The sequence below is a fragment of the Lepisma saccharinum genome, chromosome 3 (genome assembly GCF_977018435.1).
Source record: "Lepisma saccharinum chromosome 3, izLepSacc3.1, whole genome shotgun sequence".
NCBI lineage: Eukaryota > Metazoa > Arthropoda > Insecta > Zygentoma > Lepismatidae > Lepisma > Lepisma saccharinum.
The window spans coordinates 17,166,054-17,181,743 of NC_139231.1; the positions used below are offsets into that span (position 1 = coordinate 17,166,054).

A 15,690-nucleotide genomic window follows, 5' to 3' on the forward strand; every position below is an offset into this window, starting at 1 on the left:
GTAGGTCACAACAACTCAATTTTTTAGCATTTGCAGATAAGCTTTAGTTAATTTCGCACGTCTATCGTTCATAGTTATAGGTCTTGTCCAGTCTTACGGCAGATGCCCTACATGCAGGCAAGGGAAGTGGGGAAGTGACCAAACCACGATAAGAAATGCAGCAGCCTGTAGAACGAGGTGAGCGTAGTAGTTCCTCCCTTCGATGTCGTAACTCTCGGCACCACGGATGTTGTCTGGTTAGTCTGCTGTGTATTCCCCACTCCCCACTTCTCTTACCAGCATGAGGGCAGGTAAATTCATTGAACTCTCCAAACTAACTATTGCCTATTTTTGTGGGCGCAGGAAAAGGTTCTTAAAAGTCCATGCCTTGACTCACCTCACCCAGCAGGTTGTTAAGTGCCGAGGCTTGCCCCAAGTTGATAGTTTCCTGGAGATGAGGCCTGCTCAAGAAAAGGTTCTTAAAGCCGCCCACCGGAAGAGTAGACAAGAGTTATAGCCAGATCGACAAATTCCAGGCCACCAATCAACAAATCTTGCAAACTTTATATGAAATAATATTGTGACAATGGAAAGAACATTTTTGGAAAATTATCTTGGTTGTAATGGAAAATGATCGCAAGACTACTTTGATTTTGCAACATAGGTAATTACCATTAACATTTGTACAATATATTTACATGTAATTATTGCGTCAAACGTTCTATTTTTTTCTCACCCTGCTAACGTATGTAAGAAGCACACATCTTACAATGTAGTTTTCTTCAACCGAATGTGACAAACCGAACTTGGTTGTTATTACACGAAATACTCTTCTGTTTGTGACAGAAACAGAAACACGAAAAAGGGGACGATAAATATCGCCATCACGATACTTATCGTGGGAACGATATATCGTCGATACGATACATTTCGTTGAGACAATATATCGCCGATATCACGATACAGAAAAAATATTGTATCGTCTGTGACGATATTTTCGTGATGATATTCTGATATCGTCCATCCCTAGAAGTGACGCACTCCTGTCAGCATTCATACCACTTGTCAAAACAGCAGTGCAGGCCATCTATGGTCACCTCCTTCAGAGCACGCGTCGCATACGTCTTGATTTCTTTAAGCGAATCTCTGCCATTTGAGCAACTGCGGAAGGATAGGAATGTTGTGCTTTGTGAGATATTTGTTTACCTTGAGCGACCAGTGTGCGGGGCATTGTAGTGGTGGAGGAGCCAGTTCTTGCTTTGCCACAAATGAGCCCTTCCCCATATACTGCATTTCGAAGATGACCAAGAATAGCAACATCCTATCCTGATTGACAGTTCAACCTTCAGGAATGAATTTGATATTCACCAATCCCTGGATATCGACAAAAACTTACAGCACAACCTTTCCCTTGGCTCTGTATGCATGAAATATTTTTTTGTCGGGGTGAGGAGGATGATTTCCATGTTGACGACTGCCGTTTGGATAGTGGATCATAAAGGAAACACCATGTCTCATCACCTGTAACCACTCTGAACAAAATATCTGGATCCTGGTCCACTCTGTCAATTAACATCGGTTAACTTCTTGGAAACATGATCGCACACATGCATCTGCAAATCATTCGTGAGGATAGCATAAACCGATCCATGACCGAGTCCTGTCACGTTTGCCAAGTCATCTATTGACTGTCTGCGGACCTCTTCATAAACTCTGGCAATAGTTTCTTCTGTTCTTGCTGATCTGGGTCTTCCTGGATGTGGATTATCTTTGATGGACATGCAACAACTTGTGAATTGCTTGTGTCACTCGTGAACTTGGGTCCACGAGATTGCTTCCTCCCTGTACGCTTGACGTAACAGAACAATGGTTTCCGTAAATGTCTTACCTAGTTTAACACAAAATTTGATGTTCACCCACTGCTCCTGAAGCATCATCTTACAACTCTGACAAACTGGGCTTTCAGCACCATATGACCGACTTATGACCATAAAATGCTTAATTATAGTTAAATCTTTATGAAAACTAATTAGTAAAGCCACTAATAACTTAATCTTGAAGAAAATTACTAAGTAGCACCAAGAACTTCGTTAATAATTTTATTTTTTATTGCTCAGTTTTTATGTGAACATGTAGTTATACAAGGATCATAAACCAAGAAATCTCGAATTTATGTAAAAATTTGACTTTTATTTCAGGATATATGATTGGAACTTGTTTAATTATTTAATTTAAATGTTCAATATGTTATGCAACCTACAACCAGTTAAATTGAGTGAAAATCAGTGTTGCCAGATAATTTTTAAGAAAATGTTCGATATTCCATGGAAATTTTTCCAAGTTTCATTTTTTCTTTGAAGTACTGAAGTACCGGGTAACTTGATTTGATTGATTTGGCTTAAGTCCACTTTGTGCACAGTCAGGCTAATCGGGACTGGACCTACAGTTTAAAGTGGGATTCGAACCACTATAGTACCTCCACCGGAAATCAAACCCGGGACCCCTTGATTACAAGGCCCGGGTAACTTGAAAGATTTTTTTTCCTCATGGTAGAAGTTAGGAGTGGGGAAGGGGAAGACTGGGGCGCACCGCATGTCACCTGTCCCTGCAGCTCTTGAGGTGCTATGGCAGTGCGAGCTAAACATGATTATGAATTTTTATAAGTTTATGTGGAATCCGATAGTTTTCATGCGACAAGCATAGTTTATATTACTCTATACCTCCTCAAAGTTTTCTGGGATTTTTTTTTAACATAATATCTTGATGTCAGATTCAGGGGGATTTTTTTATATATATGAGGGTTGGGTTCTGGACGTATTTGGTTTCTAAGTTCTATCAGCCATGATAGGTCGACATTTAGTTCTAGAGGTTAGGAATTAACTACTGTGTCCTCATAATACAGTCATAAGGGGCTAGAACATTTCAACAATTACTTAAGTTTAAACTTGCAGACAAAGACACTCGACCAAGAACAAAAATGATACGCATACTTACACTTCTACTTACAGACAAAGACACTCGACCAAGAACAAAAATGATACGCATACTTACACTTCTATTATAAATGTGTTTTAATTTTTATGTTTATCTATGCAAAGCGGCACTTAACCCTCTATTATTTTTTGATGCGTTTGAACTTTATGCTTCTGTTCATTTTAGTTATTTTATAATTATGATTTTGTACTTTTGTTTGTTTTTATTATACTTGTGTTTGTAGTAAACTTGTAACATCAGGTGCAGGCAGCACTATAACTGTGCATATGTGACTCTGTAGGTCACCTTATACACTAGTGTCCAAAATTAAAGCAACAACAGCAACAGAAATCCTTTCCTCGTGTGCTTTATTGATCACAAAATACAATCAGGTATAGTCAAATATAAAGTATAAACAAAGTAAACACTGTCGCAGTATGTATTGAGTTGTTGTTGTTGAAAGAACAGTCACAAACCACCATTGTCTGTTGTGCTGAAAAATGTATCCACCTGATCGTATTATATGGTCAAATGGACACACGGGGAAAGAATTTCCGTTTGTTGCTTTAATTTTACACATTAGTATATAATTTTATTAATATATAGCTTAAAACCAGACGGTTAGTCTTGTTTATTAAGTGCACTTAGCCCATTTATAATGTATGAGAACTAATTTTTGCTTGATTTTTTCAAGTATTTTTATAAAGGAAAATATGTTAATTGATTATTATTTGATTTATTTTCATTTTTGTTTTATCTAAAGTGTATTTTGATTTATTTTTGTTAGTATTATATAGGCTAGGCATACCAACCCAGCCAGAGGCATGGAATGGCCAAGGATGATGAAGAAAATAGGTTGGGTAGAATGAATATTAGAGATAAGATCGCAGGAATGTTCCAAAATACAGATGCGTGGTGCCTGGAAGTCTGGACCATCTGTCCAGCTCTGACTCTTTTCCCAGGAACCGTGAAAAATTAGAAAAAAAGTTGAAAAATTGAAGTAAATCGGCCGAAAAATAAGTTTTTGGCACTCAATACCTTCATGAGCACTCTACCACTCGCAAGTGCATCTCATCTAAAAATAGACACCACCACACCAAGCTTGAGTGATATCCAATACCACTTGACCTCTACCTTCGCCTCCCCCAAGCATGCTACTGTTACGCCGCAACCCGACAGCTGCTACCCAACATGCTAGGCTTGTTTTGCCATTGTGATTTCACTTGCTCTTGGATACGCGAGAAGAGAAGATTGAATGTGCTTGGATGTTATTTTAAATTGACCTTGACTTGATTCCTTGTCCCAAGAGCTGCTGACAACTGGATGGGGAGCAGCTCGAAAAATTACTGTGTTGGACTTGTAGTTTTTGTCTATGTTTATAGCGGGTCAAGCTCTTTCATCGATAAATACACCACCTTGAGAAATTAGAGATAAGATCGCAGGAATGTTACAAAATGCAGATGCGTGGTGTCCAGCTCTGACCTAGAGTTCATCAGGTTCCCATGAGTGAGCAACTCTTGGCCTTGTAGCTGACAACATCCGGTAACCGCTTTCATTCAAAACGTGTTCTTTGTTCCCTGTAACACTTCATAAAAAAGTGAAACTGTTACAGATAATCAAAGCCACATATGCCAACTGTTGGACCCCACCATGTACCTTGGATCAAACATGGTGGCCAAGACATTTTTCTGAATGACATTTGCCAAGTAAGTGTTGGCAACACTTGTCTTCGAGTGTGCAACAATCATGGCTGCACGACGTCGTTTTGTGTAGGCAGAATTATGCTTTGTCATCTGCTTGACAAGGAATGTGTTATGTATCTAACATGTGTAGCGTTATTAAACCTGTATTTTACGTAAGGTGAGTGTCCTTTTCAAACTCACACCTACCCAACCACCGAAAGTTTTTGGATACAAATTGGAATGGAGCTCGCTCCCCGACACCAACTAAAGATCCTCAACCCGCTTAATGATTTGTCATCCAAGTTTCCACAAAAGTTATCTTACGAGCATCATAACTCCCGTTTCCCACTTCATACATTTTCCTAACTGTGCAGATATCGTAATATTTGCCAAAAAAGTGTTCAATTGGATGAGTGACTTCTCTCTCTTTCCTATCAGTAGAGGAAGGGGGGAGGCGATGCCGATTGTTTCAGCCACTATTTTCTTGCTCATGTGTGCACACGGGGTGATTATAGGCTGGGATGGAAGTGAACCCCTCTTCCTTTCCTTTGATGCCTAAAATGGGGCAACCAGTTCTGGATACATTCTTGAAAATGAACAAGTAATAAAAAGAAGAAAAGACCACCCCTTCCCAGTTCATTCTCTGCCACTGGTGTGCATGGCAATGTCAGAGAGGTAATGTGATAATTGCAGAATTCAGGTCCTATTTTTTTTAATGCTATTTACTGTACAGGAAATATTGCCCATATTATTGTCTGTTGCATAGTAAAACATAAAGCAAGGGTCATTTCTTTCTTCTTCACACTGATGATAAAAGTTCAGTCTTCGACAGTTGCGTTATCTTAAAGTGCTGAGGATTTTCTCTTCCACCACCTGTTGCTCGAACCTCCTTGTTATTATGCTTCAGCTGGTGCCAGTGTTTTGTCTAGCGTCTGCAAAGCTGTCGCTTTCCGATAACAGCAATGACTCATCCAGCGCGAAGCAAAAAGTCATTGTTTTAAATCTCGCAAAGCTGTTTTGATTTGAAGATAACGAAATTCAATCTCCAGAAAAAAAAAAAACAAGAGTTAAAACAACTTCATGTTCTGCGCCCTCTGATAAGCAAAACTGTAAATTTTATTTTGCATTGGGTGAAAACAGATCGCAAGTTGCGTGTTTCCTTTTTCAGGCTGGATTTCAATGCAAGTCGAGGAAGGAGTTTGTACTGCTCCATTGAATGGGGGAGGGGGGGGGGTGACTATGAAGTTGGTTCAAGCAAAGAAAACATGACACTTTTTACGATGTATTTTACACAGCTGAACCAGAATGAAATTTACAGCCCCGCCCTTTTTTTTTGTCTAGTACCTAAAGAGGTTGTGTTGTTTCTCCCGAGAGATCTAATCTTACCAGTTAACCTTGTAACAGACAATGCTACAGTAGACCCGTATAAAATCCAACATTCATTCTGCCCGATTATCTCCAGACTTTTGCTGGCACCAGAGTGACTGGTGTCAAGATTCTTCGAGTTTCGCTTGCAATAAGCAAGAGATTGTTTTCCTTTCCATAGGTCTCAGTGCAAACTGGTTTCTCATGAACTAGAATTGTAGGAATTTCCTGGAAGAGCAACGACTGTGCACAATTGAAAGAAAGTAACATTATTTTAAATCCTTTTTTTGTGAAAATGTTTTTGTGAAACTATTTTCCTCCTCACAACATGCATCCTGTGCATAACAGGTTGTATAACTACCAGGATAAATGGTGTTGCAGTCTACTAGGAATCTTTGTGTCAGTTTGAACTCGGTTTAAGTTGAAAATTGGTGCAAATTCCAATAATGACCCCTTCAAAATAACGACCCTTTTCCCGGGAACTGTGAAAGATCGTTGTATCGAGAGTTGACTGTATTATCATAATTAATATTTATGTTATTTATGTAGAACCTACACATTTTCCTGTAATTTTCTTTGTTTATATTAACAATGTAAAAATAAGGGAGTACCTAGAATGTATAATCTCAAGAGACATAGTGGTGAAGTGCATAAAGACAAAGAATTTACAGTGGTCAAGAGAATTGAAGATGTGACATGGGAAAATAGTGCATGAAGATAAATTAAGACTTTCAACTAAGCTATATTGTAATGCCTATAAACTTTCACAGACTTGGACATCAGTAGAGAGAGCCACTTATCCCAGAACAGATTACCACTGCCAATAAAAGGGAGAAGATGCACCAATGGAATCCCATCCGGTCCGAGAACTTCAGCCGTGCAGATCAGATGACAGGGTGGGTTACGAGTCTACACCAAGATGACTCTGCAATGCGGGCAGTACAGCCTTTAACACCAACCGCATGCCTAAGCCACCCGACATCGGAGAGTTAGGAGTTGGGAAGAGGATGAACTCCGCAGACCTTCCAGATGTGACTGAAGACAGAATATAATGCCAGGGTCATACACATGAAGCAGTGGGAACACTATTCACTTGCCCAGAGCCATTCCAGAAGCAGCAGACAACAACAATGAAAGGGGGAAAGAAAGAGACAGGCAGACTTGCCAAAGAAAGGCAGATGTGACCCAAACACTTAAGTCTATGGGTGCTAGGGTTACATTCTGACCTAAGCTAACGACGTGAGGCAAGAAGCAAAAGAATCGAAGTGATGTGCCACTACAGCAGACTGAAAAATTTGCTTAATTACAATTCAGCAAATTTTATTCGGGAGCAGGGGGATGTATGACCGATTTACCATTACAATTTCGGTCTTCCTTCAAACTTCCCCAAGATTTTTTTTTGCTCTCTGAAAATTGACACAGCTGTCTCTAACGAACAAGCTTTCTTTTCCACGAAGCCAGGCGTGAGCTCAATCAACAAACTCCCTACCTGACATGGAAACTAGTGTGGTCCCGCAATGAACTCTAATCCTCAACCAGTCTACATTTCGTTCATGTCACCATAAAAACTTATGAGCTGCATTTGGTTGAAATTGGGAAAGGCAAATGACCAACAGAAACGTGGCATTACTTCTGTGTTCCGGGACTTTAATTTTTAAAATATCCTGACAACTTCAGTGGGAAATATCGCTCACTCTCAGCGTAGACCAGTAAAAACAATGAAACCTCTGTAAACAAAAAAGCAGTCTAAGCACGGAGTAGGGACTGGGCCGACGTTGTAAAATTCCAGTGTCGTGCCAGCGAGTCTACATCTCTGACACATCAATGACAGAAGAAAAATTGAAGAATTCTGAACCCTGACTTCGCTCTAAAAGCTGTACAAAATATGTCATCAAGTTCAAAAACATTAAACCAACCGGGAAAGTGATAAACTAAACAAAATTGTCAGAAGTGAAATGTTCAAAGTGAGTCTTGACAAGAAAATTAATTTGAACCAAATACATTTAACTCCCCAAATCACTTCCCTCAGCCGAAAGTTATTGTGCATTGGTGCGAACACAGCGTAAACACGGGGCGAGACTAAAAAGCCCATAGACCAATTGGATAGAAGGACATTTCCCCCTGGTGCCGTAAGATTGAGAAAACTCGGAGGAAAAGACAGTACTAGGACACACTCCCGCTACAGCATTCTTACCGATTAGAGGGGAAAATATTTTTCTCCTCACTTGACCAAGTTTGGACACTGCTTAAAAATTAGTTTTGTGTACTGTGCTATATAGCCAGATTTTTAAACTCATTGAGAAAAGGTGCATCGGTAAAGACAATATTAAAATAAGATATGTACTAAGATTTTGTATACAACCCCTGCCATCTGCAGTCTACGTTGTTCAAGTGTTTTGACCCAGTGCACTATGGGTAAGTGATTTTCATTTGTCAAGAAGGCGAGCGGAGAAGGGTGGTGAGATGATGTAAGTATTCGACAGCCCAGTAAATATTTTCTCCTAACATTTAAAAGTGTCCTGTTTCTTTCATATGTAACAATCATTACTTACACTGGCTTGTGATCAAAGACTGATGGTGAAAGAACATAATATTCTTTGAGCACCGGCCGAGCTCTGGGCTGTAAACACCTACAACAATGCACCCTCATGTTCGTAGTTGTTTTTGATAAATTTATATTCAGATTTTTTTCTGTTGTGTAGTAAACATCCATGCCTGGTATCCCGGATTCGAACCTCGTTCATTCCTATTACTATAACCAGATAGGCTTCACCATAACGTGTTTACCTTAAGAGCTACACGAACGAACTGTCTGCTACACACATCATACCACACCAGCTAACCCTCTGCGCATCCGCAGGCCATACATTGCAGATACAATGCTGTGGTGAAAACAGTTTGGTTCATTTTTTACTATACTGATATATAGAGCCAACTTAAAAATATTTCATTGACCCTTCAGATTATTCAAATGAAATTATCTAGCAACTACACCGAGGGATGTACACTTAGAAACCCACTCAGTCACCAGAATACTCGATTATAGAATTAAACATATTATCGGAGGAGCTTATAAGCCTCATTTCAAAAGGTAACTTACACTGATGGCTGCATACACAAAGGTATGGCCCATCGTTCCTAAACTATTTGCAACCAAGCTGTGCAGTTCCTCTTGGGCCTCAAGGTCATCAGCATATTGCCCGCCTTCAAGGCCGATGGTGTGTACAACACCTCCTGTGAACTCCACAAACACCTCCTGGATATTTTCAGCCATTAGTGCTTCATAGGATCCTTTCACCCTAAAATGATTCAACAGAATTACATTCATTATTCAATAATGCTAGTTTGTTTTGTCTTGCGTAGTAGTTGTGCTGTCTAATTTGTTTGTGTTTGTCTTGTGTACAGTTGTGGTGTGTAGTTTGTTTGTGTTTTTATATTGTGTACAGTTGTGGTGTGTAGTTTGTTTGTGTTTTTATATTGTGTAGAGTTGTGGTGTGTTTGTGTTTATATTGTGTTATAGTTGTGATGTGTTTGTGTGTGTCTTGTGTAGTAGTTGTGCTGTCTAATGTGTTTGTGTTCGTCTTGTGTAGTAATTGTGCTGTCTAATGTGTTTGTGTTTGTCTAATGGAGTAGTTCCTCCATTCATATTGGGGGTTAGGCGTAGAGCTGACAACTCTGAACTGTAAAAAGACATGCTAAGAAACAGCAATATAAGGCCATGGATGTTCCCAAGGTAAAATATTCCGGAGGTAAAATAGTCCCCCGTTCGGATCTCCGAGTGGGGACTACTTTGGGAGGTCCCTGGACTAAGGATAAGATCTACATTAGGAATAAGGATATTAAATTAGGCACCTGGAATGTTCTGAGCCTTTACCGGCCTGGGGCATTTCAGTGTACAGTTAATGAGATATTTAAGTATAAATTAGATGTAGTAGCTGTCCAGAAAGTTAGGTGGCCAGGAGAAGGGAATTGTAAAACTAAAAATTATACTTTTTTCTATGGTGGTACTGAAAATCATAATTTTGGAACAGGCTTTTTCATAAATAATAGAATTATCTCTGCTCTTAAAAAAGTAGAATTTATTAATGATAGGATATCATGTGCAGTTTTACAGGGTAGGTGGTGTAAAATTATTTTAATAAACATACATGCACCAATGGAAGATAAAGATGATAATACTAAAGATGATTTTTATACAGAGTTAGAACAGGTGTTTGATAAATTTTCTCAGTATGATATGAAAATTCTGTTAGGCGACTGTAACGCACAGATTGGCAAAGAAGAGACATTTAAACCTACGATTGTAATGGTATAAGATTGATTACTTTTGCAACCTCAAAGAATTTAATTGTGAAAAGTACCACATTTAAACATAAAGATATCCATAAATATACCTGGTCTTCTCCAGATGGTAAAACTCATAATCAGATAGATCATATCCTCATTGATAAGAGAAGGCATACTAGTATAATTGACGTTCGTACACATAGAGGTGCTGACTGTGCCAGTGACCATTATTTAGTAATTGCTAAATTAAGAGAAAGACTCTCAGTGATAAATCCTCAGCAACAAAATCTAAGAGGTGCTGACTGTGCCAGTGACCATTATTTAGTAATTGCTAAATTAAGAGAAAGACTCTCAGTGATAAGTCATCAGCAACAAAATCTAAAACTTATAAAATTTGATACAGGAAAGTTTACTGATGAAAGAATTAAGAAAGATTACCAAATTAAACTGTCAAATAGATTTGATGTTTTGCAGGATTTAAATGATGATGAAAATATAAATGAAACAGACGTAAATAAGAATTGGGAGCATATACGTAATGCAATAGAATCAGCAGCTAAAGAAAGTATAGGATACCATAAACCGAGAAAAAGTAAGCCATGGTTTGATAATGAATGTCATAATCTAATAGAAATAAAAAATCAGGCTAGACTTAGGTGGTTAAATAACTCGGATGATACAAATCTAAACAATTATAAAAGAATAAAGCGAGAAGTAAACCGCACGTTTAGAAGTAAAAAAAGGGATTACTTGAAAAGCAAAATTAACGAAATTGAAACAAAAAGCAAAAATAAAAATATCAGAGATTTATATAATGGTGTAAATGAGTTTAGAAAGGGGTGGCAACCTAAAGTAAACTTGATAAAAGATAAAGACCGTGATTTTCTAGCTGACCCAAGCGATATTCTAAATAGATGGAAGAACTACTTTAATGACCTTTTAAATGTCCATGTAGGAGCTAAATCAGAAGTAAATGAAGTACACACAGCAGAACCTTTAGTTCCAGAACCTAATTTGACTGAAGTTAAAGATGCTATTAAAAGGCTAAAGAATAACAAAGCACCTGGCATTGATTTAATACCAGCTGAGTTAATTAAATATGGTGGAAATTCATTAATATGTCAAATTCATAAATTAATTTGTTTAATATGGAGTAAAGAATAAATCCCTCAACAGTGGAAAGAATCCATAATTGTTCCTGTGTTTAAAAAAGGTGATAAAATGAACTGCAATAATTACTGTGGAATTTCTCTACTCTCAACAACATATAAAATATTATCTAACATACTTCTAACAAGACTAACACCATATGCTAATGAAATTATAGGTGATTATCAATGTGGATTTAAACATAACAGATCAACTACAGATCAAATTTTTCACATCAGACAGACACTTGAAAAAAAGTGGGAATATAATCAAAATGTCCATCAGCTATTCATTGATTTCAAAAAAGCATATGATTCGGTCAAAAGAGATACATTATATAATGTATTAGTAGAGTTTGGAATACCTAAGAAGCTTGTTAGTATGATAAAAATATGCACCAGTGAAACAGAAAGTAAAATTCGTGTGGGTATTAATATGATATGTCTGAGAAATTTACAATTCATGATGGGTTAAAACAAGGAGATGCATTATATCCATTGCTCGTTAATTTTGCCTTAGAATATGCTGTTAGGAAGGTAAAAGAAACTAACGAAGGACTAAAATTAAATGGTGTGACTCAGTTGCTGGCATATGCAGATGATGTAGACTTACTGGGGGATGATGTGAATACAATTAAGAATAATGCTAAAATATTTTTCAAAACTGCTAAAGAGATAGGTTTGGAAGTTAACGAAGAGAAAACTAAATATATGCTTACAGGCCGAAACCAAGTGTTAGGTAATAATCAAAATCTAATTATTGATAAAAACTCGTTTGAACCAGTTTCCAAATTCAAATACTTAGGAGAAATATTAACAAATGAAAATTATATTAAAGAGGAAATAAAAAGTAGGCTTAATTCAGGAAATGCATGTTACTTCTCTCTTCATAAACTTTTGTCTTCTCGTTTAATATCTAAGAAACTAACTAACTACTAACTAACTCTCTAGCCTTCTTAAACCCGAAGGTTCATGGCTGCAGCAACACAGGCCTTCCATCTTTCCCTATCTTGAGCAAGTTCTATATACTCTTTTCCATCCCTACCGATTTCCCTTAGGTCCATCTCAACGTTGTCCCTCCATCTTCGTCTTGGCCTTCCTACAGGTCTCTTACCATCAGGTTTCCCAACAAGAATCCTGTAAGCTCCTCTTTCCTCTCCCATTCGTGCCACATGGCCTGCCCACCTAAGTCTTCTTGATTTAATTATTCTAATAATATCTGGATATGAATACAAATTATGTAGTTCTAAATTATGTAACCTTCTCCACTCACCTGTCTCCTCATCCCTTTTAGGTCCAAAGATTTTCCTAAGGATCTTATTTTCAAATACTCTCAATTTATGTTCCTCTTTCAATGTAAGGGACCAAGTTTCACATCCATATAATACTACAGGCAAAATTACGGTTTTGTATATTTTAACTTTTAGTTTCTTAGATATTAAACGAGAAGACAAAAGTTTATGAAGAGAGAAGTAACATGCATTTCCTGAATTAAGCCTACTTTTTATTTCCTCTTTAATATAATTTTCATTTGTTAATATTACTCCTAAGTATTTGAATTTGGAAACTGGTTCAAATGAGTTGTTATCAATAATTATATTTTGATTATTACCTAACACTTGGTTTCGGCCTGTGAGCATATATTTAGTTTTCTCTTTGTTAACTTCCAAACCTATCTCTTTAGCAGTTTTGAAAAATATTTTAGCATTATTCTTAATTGTATTCACATCATCCCCCAGTAAGTCTACATCATCTGCATATGATAACAACTGAGTCACACCATTTAATTTTAGTCCTTCTTTAGTTTCTTTTACCTTCCTAACAGCATATTCTAAGGCAAAATTAAAGAGCAATGGAGATAATGCATCTCCTTGTTTTAACCCATCATTAATTGTAAATTTGTCAGACATATTATATTAATACCCACACGAATTTTACTTTCTGTTTCACTGGTACATATTTTTATTATACTAACAAGCTTCTTAGGTATTCCAAACTCTACTAATATATTATATAATTTATCTCTTTTGACCGAATCATATGCTTTTTTGAAATCAATGAATAGCTGATGGACATTTTGATTATATTCCCACTTTTTCTCAAGTGTCTGTCTGATGTGAAAAATTTGATCTGTAGTTGATCTGTTACGTTTAAATCCACATTGATAATCACCTATAATTTCATTAGCATATGGAGTTAGTCTTGTTAAAAGAATGTTAGATAATTTTTTATATGTTGTTGAGAGTAGAGAAATTCCACGGTAATTATTGCAGTTCATTTTATCACCTTTTTTAAACAAAGGAACAATTATGGATTCTTTCTACTGTTGAGGGATTTCTTATTTATTCCATATTAAACAAATTAATTTATGAATTTGACATATTAATGAATTTCCACCATATTTAATTAACTCAGCTGGTATTAAATCAATGCCAGGTGCTTTGTTATTCTTTAGACTTTTAATAGCATCTTTAACTTCAGTCAAGTTAGGTTCTGGAACTAAAGGTTCTGCTGTGTGGACTTCATTCACTTCTGATTTATCTCCTACATGGACATTTAAAAGGTCATTAAAGTAGTTCTTCCATCTATTTAGAATATTGCTTGGGTCAGCTAGAAAATCACTGTCTTTATCTTTTATCAAGTTTACTTTAGGTTGCCACCCCTTTCTAAACTCATTTACACCTTTATATAAATCTCTGATATTTTTATTTTTGCTTTTTGTTTCAATTTCGTTAATTTTGCTTTTCAAGTAATCCCTTTTTTTACTTCTAAACGTGCGGTTTACTTCTCGCTTTATTCTTTTATAATTGTTTAGATTTGTATCATCCGAGTTATTTAACCACCTAAGTCTAGCCTGATTTTTTATTTCTATTAGATTATGACATTCATTATCAAACCATGGCTTACTTTTTCTCGGTTTATGGTATCCTATACTTTCTTTAGCTGCTGATTCTATTGCATTACGTATATGCTCCCAATTCTTATTTACGTCTGTTTCATTTATATTTTCATCATCATTTAAATCCTGCAAAACATCAAATCTATTTGACAGTTTAATTTGGTAATCTTTCTTAATTCTTTCATCAGTAAACTTTCCTGTATCAAATTTTATAAGTTTTAGATTTTGTTGCTGATGACTTATCACTGAGAGTCTTTCTCTTAATTTAGCAATTACTAAATAATGGTCACTGGCACAGTCAGCACCTCTATGTGTACGAACGTCAATTATACTAGTATGCCTTCTCTTATCAATGAGAATATGATCAATCTGATTATGAGTTTTACCATCTGGAGAAGACCAGGTATATTTATGGATATCTTTATGTTTAAAAGTGGTACTTTTCACAATTAAATTCTTTGAGGTTGTAAAAGTAATCAATCTTATACCATTATCATTACTTAATTCATGAAGACCCAATCGTGGGTTTAAATGTCTCTTCTTTGCCAATCTGTGCATTACAGTCACCTAACAGAATTTTCATATCATACTGAGAAAATTTATCAAAGACCTGTTCTAACTCTGCATAAAAATCATCTTTAGTATTATCATCTTTATCTTCCGTTGGTGCATGTATGTTTATTAAAATAATTTTACACCACCTACCCTGTAAAACTGCATATGATATCCTATCATTAATAAATTCTACTGTTTTAAGAGCCGAGATATTTCTATTATTTATGAAAAAGCCTGTTCCAAAATTATGATTTTCAGTACCACCATAGAAAAAAGTATAATTTTTAGTTTAACAATTCCCTTCTCCTGGCCACCTAACTTCCTGGACAGCTACTACATCTAATTTATACTTAAATATCTCATTAATTGTACACTGAAATGCCCCAGGCCGGTAAAGGCTCAGAACATTCCAGGTGCCTAATTTTATATCCTTATTCCTAATGTAGATCTTATCCTTAGTCCAGGGATCTCCCAAAGTAGTCCCCACCCGGAGATCCAAACGGGGGACTATTTTACCTCCGGAATATTTTACCTTGGGAACATCCATGGCCTTATATTGCTGATTCTTGACATGGTTTTTTACAGTGCAGAGTTGTCAGCTCTACGCCTAAACCCCAATATGAATGGAGGAACTACTACACAAGATAAACACAAACACATTAGACAGTACAATTACTACACAAGACGAACACAAACATGTTAGACAGCACAACTACTACACAAGACACACGCAAACACATCACAACTATAACACAATATAATCACAAACACACCACAACTACTACACAATATAAACACAAAC

At 36.6% G+C, this 15,690-nt stretch overlaps 1 protein-coding gene across 4 annotated transcripts in view; it reads right to left on the minus strand.

Annotated features, from left to right (window-relative positions):
- LOC145985713 (calpain-5-like) overlaps positions 1-15,690 on the minus strand; it is a 172,851-nt gene that overhangs the window by 133,539 nt on the left and 23,622 nt on the right. For all 4 annotated transcript variants that reach the window (XR_014441435.1, XM_083119775.1, XM_083119774.1 and 1 more), the window contains exon 5: positions 9,100-9,298. Coding sequence is in view for 3 of the 4 variants with exons in the window: in XM_083119775.1 (XP_082975901.1) it covers positions 9,100-9,298 (199 nt within the window). In the remaining variant the exon portion in view is untranslated. The remainder of the gene's footprint in view (positions 1-9,099; positions 9,299-15,690) is intronic.